Source organism: Poecilia reticulata, linkage group LG12, assembly GCF_000633615.1.
Source record: "Poecilia reticulata strain Guanapo linkage group LG12, Guppy_female_1.0+MT, whole genome shotgun sequence".
Taxonomy (NCBI): Eukaryota; Metazoa; Chordata; class Actinopteri; order Cyprinodontiformes; family Poeciliidae; genus Poecilia; species Poecilia reticulata.
This window is the reverse complement of record NC_024342.1, coordinates 9,552,821-9,567,005: the sequence shown is the minus strand read 5'-3', so window position 1 is coordinate 9,567,005 and position 14,185 is coordinate 9,552,821. Positions and strand designations below refer to the sequence as shown.

The 14,185-nt window shown below is 39.1% G+C and overlaps 1 protein-coding gene across 3 annotated transcripts in view; it reads left to right on the top strand.

Moving 5' to 3' along the window:
- The first annotated feature begins 531 nt into the window (after positions 1 to 531).
- The window catches only part of itga1 (integrin, alpha 1), a 63,573-nt gene continuing 49,919 nt past the window's right edge, over positions 532 to 14,185 (top strand). Inside the window, exon 1 of one of the 3 annotated variants that reach the window (XM_017307800.1) lies at positions 532 to 753. In XM_017307800.1, the coding sequence (XP_017163289.1) occupies positions 705 to 753 (49 nt within the window). In that variant the 5' untranslated portion in view covers positions 532 to 704. The remainder of the gene's footprint in view (positions 754 to 14,185) is intronic. The other 2 variants (XM_017307801.1, XM_008423751.2) reach the window with 2 other exon arrangements.

Here is a 14,185-nt window from a genome sequence, read left to right as displayed (position 1 = left end):
CACGACTTGAAATGCTGAGTTTTCAGAACCGTTTCTGATATATTACAATTGGGTGACCTCAACTCTCAACAGCAACACAGTTTTGGTGAGTGAGCCTGGCTCCCTGTGGGGAAAACTTCCCTGGATGGTTGAAAGGGATGCCAGAAAGTCATTTTACAATTTTTTTTTTTATCAGAAAACACATTGAAACAATGCTGTTCTGTGTTTTCTCATAAGATTTTCACTTTCCCCCCGTGACTCGCCAATCATAAATGCATGTTTTCCCCTTTCAATTGAAACAATTTGACTTAGCCACATTGTGAGGCACCATTAACCGCTCATAACGCAATAGCTGCGTTGCGTGTGTACCCCAAGGACGCCCAAGTTGCTTTCAAACCTCTATTACATTCAGTTCGACCTGCTCTCACTTGTAGATCAACCGTGGTTTTTGTCTTAAGATTTAACTGTGCAGTTGATGTATTCCCGTCCCCCGCTCCGTGGGTGAGAGAACCCACAACTCTGAAGTCCCCGCCCTCCCTTTCCTATTTCCCGCTGAGCCGAGCGGACGCGTACATTAAGAGGCAGCATCTTCTGTCAGCCTGAGCAGGGACCCGGGCTCTGAAAAGCCCCATGGACTCCTGTTAGTGGGTTAACAATTGTCGCTTCTTGGGTGGATCTGTGGTGAAAGAAAAGGAGGCTAAACAGGACCCGCGTGGCGCGCCAGGATGCTGCGGCTCAGTCAGATTTCCACTTTGACAGCAGCGGCAGTTGTTGGTGAGTAAAGACTGAAAGAGAGCGGCGGGGCGTTTTGGCTGATTAGAGCATGACAGGTGGAAAAGACGGCACGTGGCTAACCGTGCATCTTTGCGCGTGCAGCTTTGTCTCCTGTAGTGTTCTTATTGCACGCGCTCCTGTTGATAAATGCCTGTGTTGCTTCCAGTCTGTCCAAGTGAGGTCGTTTTGACAGCAGCTCAGCCTCACTTTGAATTTCTTTCACATTTGCCATGTTAGCTTAATACAGACACATATTTTAATACGCTTTCAATTGGATTTACGTTACTATAAAAAAAAAACATAAATAAAAGCCAGTGCCTTCAGAAGTCTTCTTTTTAAAGTAAATGCATTTGTTGAATTTGTTGAAAATCCACAAGTTTGGCAGAAAACATTGGTGAGCAAACTACCTCATCAACGCCAAGCAATCATTGAAGATGGACAAATATGACGACTGAAAACCTGCCAGGATAACGGACGTCTGCTTAAACTGACAAAGAGAGCATTATTGAGAAAATACAGCAGTTTTCCACACAGCACACGTGGAAGAAGGTGCAATGGTCAGATGAGATCAAAGTTATGTTGTTTTTTTATTTATATTTGTGATGCTAAGCATATAACTCGCATCGACATCCTCACCATGCTGAAACATGTTGATGGCAGAATAATGCTGTGGGGAGGCTTTTTCATCACAATGGTTCAAGTCACTTCAGGCTTTTAAAATAATGTTTAAAAACTCTCCATCGCTCTATGACCAGAGCTTTCTCAGGCTCAGTCTTAGAGCTGCAGCAAGCTCATTTTCAAGTATTTAAAACTAAATGTAGAGTTCCTGTTTGGAGAGGAGAGAAAAGAGAGAGCAACAAAGCGAATAAGGACTGTCTCTTTAATTCTCAGATTCCTTTGCTTTCATGTGATACTGGCTTGTGATGGTCATTAGAGAATTGAGTTAGGGTTAAATGGATAGAAGTGTGTGTCTGTGACTGTGAAGGAATCAGTTTGTGATCACATAGTAAACTATTATTTTCACGTTTATACTGATGTTAACCAGTCATACCTGCCACCTTTTTTTTTAAAAAAAAAACGTCACTCTTGGATTCATCTGTGAATTAGCTGAGAGACTTTTCTAATATTTTGAAGTTATTTAAAACAAACACTTATCTTGAGTAGATGAACAAACCATTTCGTTTTTTTGGGTGTCTAAGGGTAAAATTTGGAGGCCATTGTTGAATTATGTAAATTTTTGATTAGTGTAGACAACTGTTTCAGATGAAAGGACAGAGCGCTGACAATTTTTCACACTCTCTTGAATGCTTCTTATTTCTCAAGCCATGCTTTTTCTAATATTGTTGGAGAAGTTTGCTTCTTTATCGTGTTAGTAGAAAAAATTTTACTTTTAAATTTTGTTAGTTCGTTGACTATAATTGTCAACAAGAACGTTTCGCGGATTTGAGTCTTTAATAATTGATTTGAAGCATTTTTTTCTGGAATGGTGTCTGTTTTTCCTGATTGAAAAAGAGTCAAAATCGTACGTGCAGCGCTTGAATAGAAACATACTTCCCCAATCTTTATGGGACAAAATAACCTTTGAAAGTTGCTACAGGCATGATGCTGCCACCATCGTGCTTCACAGATGGTGTAGGGTTTTCCTGGTTGACACCTTCAAGTCTTCTCATTGTCACTATGGCCAAAAAGCTAAATTTTTGTCACTTCTGAGCATGAACTTTCATGTAGAAAATATTAGGCTTGTCATGTGAGTATTTCTGCTTTTCACATTTCATTCTATGTGTTAAAAACTTCAGAAGCTCTAACTAGTTAGAACTGGGAGAACTCTATGCACAGTGAACACGATGCATTCAGTTCACACATTTAACTTCCCTGATGCATATGGGTGTCCTGGTTTTCAGACTGCTGCTGGTTGCTTGATGCAGCTGTTCTCAGCAGGCTCATTTCTATGTTCGGGTAGATGATGAATGCTTGAGATTCACACCTGATCCACTCAGTTGAATCTAACAAACTGTTGAAAGAAGTGTGAACTGGATTGCTTGAGCATTTCTTTACTAAGTGAAACTTGCGTGTGAAATTTAAAGACTGAACCTGTAGAATATACGATCAAACTAATGCAGAATAGACCAATTGAAACCGGTTAGATCATATCCACAGTACAACTCCTGCAAGAATTTGAGATGGCCAGTTCTAGACATCTAAATAAAGCCAAAAGGAGCATTATTACGTGGCAACTAGATCTGAATGGTACATAATCTCAGCAGTGTCTCATGCCCTATCAGCCACTGTCCTGCAGTTCAAGTACAATTTGAGCTCTTGAACTCATGAACTCATGTGGTTCACACGGAGGTGGAAACTGTCTGGCTTTAGGTCATACCAACAGTATCATCTCAGGTTTTCATACATCAGGAGCCAGAGTCGTAAACCGTTTATGGTTTTACAATGTGCTTTAACATGGTAAAAAATACTCACGTGTGACCTGACCATGTGAAAGCCAAATCTATTTCAGCAAACTGCCTCTATCACAGAGATTACACATAATGGGATGCTTGTCTTTGGGGTGAAAGAAACAGCCAAAGGATGCTTGGAAGACCACACAGAGAACAAAAATAAATGTTTTAATACAAAACTGTGGGCTTAAGGAAAAGTACAATAAGTTTAATGTCTGTTTTCAAAAATGATTTTCCAAAGAGACTTTAATCTGACGAACAAATATCGTATATGTATTTAATGTATACGACTGTAGATTGTGCTCCTACACCTGTAAAAGATCTACCGAGGTGTTTTCCAGTTTAGCTTGCCAGATGTTAAACTTTTGCTTCTGTCACAGCTTGTTTGGTTAAAACATGGAGAGAAAAGGTGAGAGGTTCGTTGAGCTCATCCAAATTTAGAAAACACTAAATTCTCTTGAGGATCGGAATGCTTTTTTCCCCCTCGCAGTTTCTCACATCTTGAATCTGGGAATTTGTCTTTTCCACATATATATCCCAACAGTGCATGTCTGCTGCAGCAGAGGGTCAGAGAGGACGGTCATTTCACTGAAAGCTGCGCGGTCCGGAGACGGAGTTCTCCAGACGTTAAAGCTTTAGATTAGATTTATGAACTTGGCGAGACGTTTTGTGGACCCAGCCATCTCAGTCATTAGCAGTATGTCTTTTTAGTCATCCCCCCCACCACCACCTCCCTTCTCTTGGCGGTGACCGTATCTTTCATTTGAGTCAGCTCTCCGGCCGGGTTGCAGCGCTCTGCACTAATCTGTCTGTTGGCATCAGCCGACAGAGATTCTCTGGCAGAATGAGTAATTAGGTCACGCAGTGTCAACTTACCCAACTCTTCCAGCTTATTTAATTCATTATCTTTAAAAGAAACTGCACAATGGCATTTATTAAAATCTCTAAAAGCTCAAACTACCACTTTTTGCATTTTTTGCATTTATTTTGCGATCATGTGCATATTTAATACAGGGTTCATTCATATTTAAAGCTTGTCTTATCTCTGCATTCTCGGAGGAGAGGAAGCATTCAGCTGGTTATCAGTGAGGAATTCAACAGGCAGCGTCGGCGCAGTGATATGCATGTCATAGGTAACTACTGCGAAAAACCATCAAGTCTGAACAGCTTTATACACTGCCTTTCCAAAGTGTTCAATCACTTTAGAATTTTTTCACGTTCCTTTAGAACTACGTATTTCAGTATATTCCAATGAGATTTTGTGTGATAGACTTAATGCAATGTAGCATATAGTTAAAAATGAAGCAAGGGGATTATTAAACTCAAAAAGTTTTACAAATGAAACTCAGAAAAGTGTGTATTCAGAACGCTACAGCGGAAAGTTTTGCTGCAATTAAGTCTTTGTGGCTGGACGTTTCAGATTTGTTGGAGAATGTCTGCGAACATCAACCTTTGGATTTTAGTCCGGACTTTGACTGAACCGTTTTGCCACACACAAGTCAAACCATCTTCCTTCCTGTCCCTGGTGAAGGAAAGAATCTCCAAAGCATAATAGTGCCACTGTCTTGTTCACTGTATTGTTTTATGGAGGCGGTGGTGTGTTCAGCTCTTATGGCATTTTGTGTGTTTGACCACGAAGCTCCTCCGATTAGAGCAGGGTTTTTTTCTTGTATAGAGCTTCTTTGCTTTTTTTCAGCAATAATTTTCTTTCAACTGTTGAGATTCAGAAGATGTGACAGGTTTATTTATTTATTTATTTTTTACAGCTTCTTATCCTGGCTTCTAATGAATTACTTGAGGTGTCTGCGGCAGGTGTGCTATAATTGATCCATGCAGCATGTAAATGCATAAAATATGATCACATCTTTCTTTCACCCAACACTTTTTTTTTTAACAGACACAATACTCTGTCGTCTGGCAGCAAAACCAACTAACAACCAGGGTGAAGAAATCTTGTGTCGGCTTGACAAAACAAAACAACACAACAACAAGAAAAAATCTTTGGTGAAATCTTTGCAAAGAGAGATTTTCTCAGCAGACCTTGCAGACTTTTTTCCACCTCACACTGCTGTCTTAGTGTGACTTTCTATTTGGAAGAGATGTAACCTCTCCTCAGAAATGGAGCGGTTTACACTTACCTCATGGTTCACGCTTGTCAGCTTTGTGACAACTTCTGTCCCCTTTGTGCACCACGACCACAAGTCGTAGATGAAGCAACCACAGTCGCCAATATTGTGAAAATCCAGTTGCTGTGAAGAAATAAATGGTTTTTGAAGTTATGCATGTACATCTAAATATTTGAGAGAAATGGCAAACGTTTAGCGGTGGAAAGATGTTTCTCGTTTCTGTGGCGTTTGTTTCCAAATAAATTGGTTGACAGTTTTGCTCATGCTGCTTGCTTTTATTTTGTAGAAGCTTTAGATTTCAGCTCAACTCTCCCTATGAAGCCTAGATGGGTATGAACTTAAACATGTTTCATTTATTCTTAGGTTACAAAGCACAATTTCTAAAAGAAATAGCCTTTTCATCCTTAAAACTCAGGAAAAGGTTACAGAATAATTTAAGATGTACACAAAGAATAAACAATTTGCATGTTTTCTTTCTGTTCAAAGGCCAGTCAGCGTTGTAAGTTGTTCCAAGTGATACTTATCAGGGCAGAATCACATGAAAACCCTTCCAATAATGAGCTGATTGTGGAGCATGGGTGCACGTAGCTACATCAACGCTGGAAAAGGGCTAATTTGGCATACGGTTGCCCTCTGTGGATAAACAGAGGAGCATATATTCACTTGATGCACTGTTGGTCTCAGGAAGATTCAAACCAATTTACCCCAAACCCTTCGAAACCCTCAAAACCCACCCACATGACTCAGTTTCATACTCTGCTGCTTGAAAAAGGGCTGCAAAGGTGCATCTGTGACGATGTCACCGACCCTGCGGTCCGCACAGGTTGTGGCGTGCAAAAAACCACCTGGGTTAAGTAAGCGATCCCAACAGTAAGTTGAGGCTGACGCATGATGTGCTTTAATGGTTGTTTTCCAGGTAGTAGTCAAAAGATAACATTATTTATCACAAGACAAAATGGAGAGCTAAGGTATTATGTTTTTAAAATCAGTCTTAATGGCATTGTTAGAATGTACACAGCATAAAGGAAATGGAGACAGGAAGTTTGAGCAGAGTGAGGGATGTGTCAAAAGTTATGTGGTTAAACCGCTAAGCCGCTTCTCAATATTTATTTCCATCACTGAACTTTAGCTTATTGTTTGAGGAAACATGACAATTCTGACAATTTGCTAGTTTAACGTAATCTACACTTACAAAATCAGAAATTAAGTACCAGAGTGGGGTAGTAAGCTCTCCTCATTAACATATTGATGTAGCAGAAATACAGCGAGCGGAAGAAGACAAAGCAGAAATGCAGCGAGCGGAAAAGGGAGAAGCATAAAAAGACAAAGCAAAATATCTATTTTTCTTGACAAAACGCATTTTTAGGGGAAATGAAGAAGAAAATATATACATTACTTGACGGAAACTCGTGTAAGGAAAAGGAAAAACTAAATATATATTTATGCTTTTATTTCTTATCAAAATATATATTTATGCTCTTATTTATTCCTTTATTTATTATTTTATTTCTTATTATGTCAGTTTTGGTCCTCCAAAAATATATTTATGCTTTTATTTCTTATCAAAATATATATTTATTCTTTTATTTATACATTTATTCTTTTATTTCCTATTATGTCGGTTTTGGTCCTCCATAGTTAAGCATTCTATTGTGTTGCACATAGAAGTTATGAATAAATATTAAACAAATAAATCTGGACCTTAATATAAATAAAACATTAAACTCTTAGTGTGTTTCTGTTCAATCTTTCAAAAACTGAATCATTATGCCCACATGTTCAATAGGATGAATAGTTGATGTATCCATTGTTCTTTTCCACCTGATTTCATGATCTTGTCAGCATCCTCACTATATCTAGTTTGGTTTTAGCTAAAATAGTCTGCTTCCTTCTGTAGAGACTTCTTCTGTTCTTGCATTTTGTCACACTTCACAGTTTCAGATCAATTTTTAGGATAACACCCGTGATGATGCAGCGTGACACTTTTGTCTCATCTTGCAAAGGTCTTGGCCTGCAAATGGGGCCAAGCTGGACACATGCACGTACACACCAACACACACTGAACACGTAAGGATGTGTGTGTGTGTCACGCTTCAGCGCCAATCATCACTTGTTCTCCGGGTGCTACAAATTCAACAAGTTCAGGAACATCCTCTTAACCCCTGTGAACACTGGCTTAATTGTTCCCACATTGGCACACCCATAAAGAAACAAATCTTCAAAACATTCAATTGTAAGATGAAAGAAACTGCGTTATGAACTTTCAGAATCTGAGCAGCAGAGGGAATCTGTTATTTCCAGGAATCGGTGCCTGTCTGTCCAGTCGTGCCAGCATACAAAGCGTTAGCACTGAGTTATTCCTCGGTCACAAGACCTTTGCCACTGCACAGTTGTTGTTGTTAGGAATCAGGAGCAAAGAGGAGGTATGCAGGGTGCAGGAGACACACAGAGGCAAAGGGAGAACAGAAGGTTCTAGATCAGGAAAATTGCTGATGTGGGCGAGACGATGGCGAGCCACAGAGGAGGTTCATTATGAAGAACTTTGTGGTGGGAGGAGATTTCTTTATCTTCAGTGTTAACAAAACCGTGGATGTGAAGAAATTAAAGAGGAAAAACGCCACACCACTGCTTCTGTTTAAAGCTAAAAGAGAGCGTGGGAGGTTTTCTGATCCCTGCAGCCTCTTCCTTGGGTTTTTTTTCAAAATTCTCACTAACAAGTATTGGTACATACATTTACGAAGAATGAGCGTTTCAGTCTGTTGATAAACTCGTCTTGTTTCCCAGCATTGATGCCAATTTTTGTGGGGTGTTGTGGGGAGCAATGCAGTCTGTGGGAGTTTTTTTTTTTTTTTCTTTGTTGAACAGGGTTCACGTCTGAAGTAATTTCCTTTTCTGTTTTCTCTTGCATGTCCAAACTAGGACCTTATCCCCTTTTGCCAGAATAAACACACAAGTGGTCTGTTTTTTTTTTTTTTCCACAGACTTTGCACGCATACTTTATTCCCATTGGGGTTCTCGGTACCTGCTAGGTGTTGATGGCCTTAGATCCTAGATATATGTGCTTGTGAGACTTTCTGCAGCCAGATCAGCTTTGCATCTGTGCGCCAGGCCTATCTCACCCTCCACCCCTTCATTTTTCACTCCCATGCCAGCAGTGGTCCGGAGCTATCCATCAAAATGGCATTGAACCAGAGGGATTCGGCATCTGCTGGGAGTACTGCGATCACGTTAAGTCCTCCAAAAAGAGGCCAACGCCACGCTGGTTACGATGGTCACCTTCAAAACATCATTTTAAATGTTTGTTTTCTTTTTAAATGTGTAACTTTAGGTGAGGTTTCACTCGGTTGCAAGACCAGCTGATGGTAAAAGTTTAGTTCATCTGAAGGAGATGAGAAGAATATTTTAAAACTAGTCTTCATGACATCATACACAAAGTATAGCAATTCTGTAAACAGGCAAGTTTTCAAAAATATTTATAGCATAAATACCATAAGACAAATTATAAGAGTTGCGAAAACAGGGTAATGCTGAGTTGCATGCCACGCCCTTTTGATACCAAAATCCCAGCTGCATACTCTGAAAGCATGACATTGACTTGTTTTATGTGGATGACTGAAGTTATCCATAAAGGTTTATTTGCAATTGCATCGTTATTGTCGAATGTTAATCTGAACAGTGTTTAAAAAGAATACTACAAATCCTGAAATGAGTTTTTGTCTTAATGTAGTTTTATGTGGACAAAAACATAGGGCAAAGAAATACAGGATATGGAATTATTAGTTTGGATTCTATTGCTAATAAGAAGCCTTTCATTAATATTAAAAAAAACATAAAACTTTTAGTCAGTCATGGTCTTCCTAGAGGAAATGTGCTTGATCCACAGAGGAACCAGAACATGTTTGTGAACCAGAGAACAGTCAACATGCTCTACCAGAGCATGTTGACTGTACTCGTTTCTGCTTATCCCCAGTGCTTTTAGGAACTTTATCTTTCATCTTCTCTGCTATTATCACCATTAATCATGCCAAGTTTGTACAAAAATATTTAAAAATTACTCATGCTGGCTTTTTTTTTTCTTCTAACAGCTCACACTGTGTCATGGCTCTTACGATTTACCCATTCATAATACTTTTGGAAACTAAGAAATATGAAATAGTATTGCTGAAAAAATGCTAACATAATATAATTCAGACTTTTTAAAGCTGCTAAAACAGGATGCATTTTTAAGATATAGCACTGGTAAAATATAAAGTGTCTGAAAGATGGAGAAGTGCAAATGAACAATTCCCTTTCTTATTTTATATTTAGACAGTTTTCTATTTCAATTTTCTATTTCAACACAGTCTTTTCTTAAAAGCAAAATGAAGCTTTTCTGAACCTTCATCTTGTAGCCGTCTGTAAAAAGATTAAAAAGTTGCTTCTGCTGAGACTGGTGTAAATTCTAAAAATTATATTTGTTATTGAGCAGATTACCTAACATAAACAAAACAAAACAGATTTTTAACTAATAATGAAGAGATTTATTTTTCTAAAACGCATTTGCTGTAATAAAAAAGAAAATCAATATCAGTTTAACGTAAATACATGACATTTCCTTCTTTAAACCAAGTTCTCAAGGTTAACATTAAAGCTGGAGTATAACGGAGAGATGATTTGATTGATCTAACAGAAATCAAAGGAGACAACTGCCACAAAATAAAATAAGACATCCCACACTTGTTGGCCCCAAAGAAAAGCACTTTATGTTAGATTTTATTTAGGGTAAAGGTCCTAAAATTCAACATTTTTGTGTGCAATAAACATTCATGCACAGTGCGAACAATACTTAAGTTTTAGATTGCAAGTTGCGCTTTTACAGGGGAATATATTTTACTTTTCATGTGTTCGGTCATGTTTTCTTTTTCTTTATCATATTACAGTAATCAAGCAACCACATGACTACATTTGGACTTTCAACACATGGGAGTCCCAAAATGGTATGGGCTTGACTGACTTAACTTTACTCATAAAACATGTTCTTAGCTCATTTAAAGTTGTCCCGTTGACTTATATGATGGTTAAAATCTTTGATTTTGCTCCTGTCGGGCAACAGGAAGGACATGAAAAGAAACAAATCCAGAAAAAGGAATGACTCGCCTCCCATCTGGATAGATGCCATTTAACATATTAACCAACAGATCACAGACTCGGTGAGGACAGGATATTTCCAGCATTAATGGTGCAACATAAAATCCTTCTGGTTGGTGTTTGTTCCTTTCCTGTTACACAGCTGAGCATTACTAGTGTTCTGCAGACTATGACAGCAGTGACCACTATGGTTTGTAACAAGGGCTGAATGTTAAAATTAATGGATAAATAAGCAGAATCACTTGTTTCTTTTTTGTCCTGGACTGGGCTATGAAGAGTATACCCTTCTGTCTGTTCAACTTTTTTGTAAGCTAGCTTCTTAGTGCTAGCTTACAAGAATGAAAGAATGAAATACTAAGTAAGTATTTCATTTCACGAATAGGGTTGTTTTTCTTTGTTTTACCAAAAATAATAAAAAATTATAAAATTCCCCAAATATTCCTTTTTCCAGTATTAAGATCTTACAAAACAATTATGTTACAGTAATTTCACTGAGCTACAAACGAGACCAGGAAATGTGTGTAACAATTTCTCAGGAAATGTGTGTAACAAAGTTGATATAACAAATGAAACAGACATCACTCATTTTTGATTTTCCTGCTTTTAACCAAAATATCAGACAGGAAGCAGTCCCCTTTCTGTATGTGCTGATGAAAATTTAGACGTCATTAGTGGTCAGTTCAAAACCCCTGCAGTGTGGGAAGTGAGAGCTTCAGTGCAGCTTTATTATTGAAAATACCTTTAATATAACACAAATAAACTGAGCTGCACAATCCAAATAGATTGTTGTAATTTTTTTTTTTTTAAGGAAACGATAATAAACTTCAGTAATATTGCAAGAGCTGATAATTCCAGGCTGATTTCCTCTGGCATTTTCCTCACAAGACATCAAGATTGTTTTGATGCTTAGTGATTCTGGAAGGAGCTTTTGTCTTTGACCCCTGTCGGTGTGTATTTTTAGCTTTACGCAACCCTGAAGTGCACTTTCGTCCAGCCGCTCCATCAGCTTCAGCTCTGTTTTGCTCAGCAGATTCAGCCGACAGTATGTACGGTGTGTCTGGTTAGGAGATTTCCAGGCACCGCTACGTTATTGGAGGAAGAGATTCTTGCAGGGATGAAAGCTTTGACAGCCGTCGGGGGGGATGATGTAATCTTGTTGGGCTGCATGTTTTCTGCACCAGTGAAAAAACAGAGCCCCAGAGAGTACATCTGGAAGTTTCACAGAGTGTAACCTGACACCGCCAGGCATGTTCAATCAATATAGGAAGGGACGCAAACATGGGAGATGATGAGATGGATGGTGAGGAGGGAATAGCAAAGATGAATGGAAAGAAGGAAAAAGTGAATGAATGATGATGATGAATGTTGTTGGGGTGACAGAGAGATGGACAAATGGATTAATGATTGGATGGAGGAGAGGAAACAGCCTGAGGAGGTTAATGCTAATGATTCTAGCCATGCCAGAAAACTGACTGGAGGCCCACCTCTGATTTTAGCCCAAGCTGAAATACCTCAGTAACAGTTTGCTGTCTACACAGACGATTGAGGTCTAAAAAGTATCTTATGTCTTTACTGGGTATTTTTAGGACAGAGAGCCAAAATTTGACCAAAAAAAAAAAAAAAGTCTTCCAATTTAGATTTATTTTAAATTTGAAAAAATAAAACATATGATTGCATGCTAGCGCGTTAAAAGTTGTAGACTGTACAAATTGATCATTTCAGCATTGACATTTTTGTTTAAAGCAGACACAACTTACTCTGACTTGATCACAGTTGTGTATAGATTTCTTAGGTTTGTGTAACAAAAATCAAAAGCCAATTTCAAAATGCTCTATCAACAACAACAACAACAACAATAAAACTCTGGGGAAAAGGCATTATATATAGAATATCGGAATATTGCACATTTTGTGCTTATTATTATACCTTTCAAACAGCTGAAACAAAGATTGTTTTTGTTTTAAGCAATGAAAAGGTGTAGGATAGGAGTCATCCTTCAGCTACCTGATTGGCACAGCAACATGTAGGAGAGGGGCAGCTCTGCCTTGCTTTGTGCTCCATGCAGACCGAGGAAACTGAGACCACCTTAAGCTTTCTCTGAGAACTTCAAGCCTTAGGAAATTGGTTTAAATTTTAGTACCTTTGGCTTTTTAAATCTAAATTATTGGTGTAATATTGGCATGTGCAGTCATTTCAGCCCTTCACTTTGCCTTTTAAACCAACTCCTCCATTGGTTAAAAGGAACAGTGCCTCCATTTGTGTCATTGCTTAACACAGGATTGTGGAAACACGACAACCAGTAAATGTCAGACTTAACAAGCCCTGTGAAAAGGGCAGAGATTGAAGGTTGAGGACTGAGTGATGCAGTGTTGTTCCTGGATGCCTACTGTGTAAAAACACAAGCAGCACCAGCATTTTGTCTCCCATAATGGTTTTCTGCTGTGCAGGAGCATGGAGAACTTTACAGAGCTGCTGCTGCTGCTGTTTCCACTCACACTGTCAGCTTGGGTTATTTATTCTGTCCTCCTCTGCTTGGAGACATTTACTCTGAAACTCTGAAGAATTCAGCCCCCTGTTCACGAGTGCATACAAAGACATGAACACACCCACATTCATAACCCCTGGTGTCCACTGCACACCCACGCGCCGTCAATTTGCCAGGATGCAGAGTCTGAGCTGACGTCCGCAGGAGAAAATGAAGTCAATATGAGGAGATCAAAACCCTCTGAAACTCTGCATAATTATTCCCAAAGCGATTTACACCAGAAAGTATTAACGTAATCGCTGAAAAAAAAGCAACAAAAGAACATAAGAAAACTGTGTGCAGGAGAAGCACTTGGATGAGAACAAAGATAACCATGGGAGAACCAATAAAGATAAAAGAATAAAGGAGGAAATCTGGAACATATTTCAGTTTCATAAGTTTCATGGCTCGAAGCTGCCCCTGGTCATGCCAGATGTCTGTCTCCTGCCAGGACGTCTGTTGTTAAATGCCAGCAGATGGTGCAGAGAAGTTCCAGGTCCCACCCAAACCCCTTCTGACCTTACTCCTTCTCAGTGCGTCCAAAATGTTCAGTCAGTCTTGCTTCTTCCTTGAACATCATTCTGTTAGTGAGCTAGCGTAGATGTTCCCCCCCTTTTAATTACAAACCATTTAGCTGCGTTAGATCATGTTACTCACACCTTCCTACCCACGGCTCATTGAGGATGAGTTTCAGGTCCTTAATGACTCTGTTTTCCAAAGGTGCTGATTTGGTAAGCTGTAAAAGCTGTTTATAGCTGGTTAGATGCGCTACAAATGAGCAGGTGCCAGTGTTTTTATTTTACTGTAGCTGACTCAGGCTTTGAAGCCTACAGGTGTAGAGCTGGGCGACTTTTATGACTGGTGGGACGTCTAACAGGTGCTGACCAGTTCTGACCACGTGACCATGTCTGTGAAGCTTTTAAAGAACAACAACACTGTTTAGTGCTTGAGTGGAGCACTAAACTCCACCCAAGCATCTTTGACTGTAGAAACAGGGTAGTCTGCAGAACAAGATGTTTTTATTGAAACCTTCCAAACTCCTTCATGTAGAAGGAGCTTGGCTTAAAGCAGGACCCTTGTTACACATTTTTGTTTCCTGCTGAGCAAGAACAAGACTTTAAGTCAAATAAACACAGCAAAGATTAGTGTTCTGGCTCCGTAAATGCCTTTAACCTCAATACTTGCTATGAGTTCCTAATGTTTTG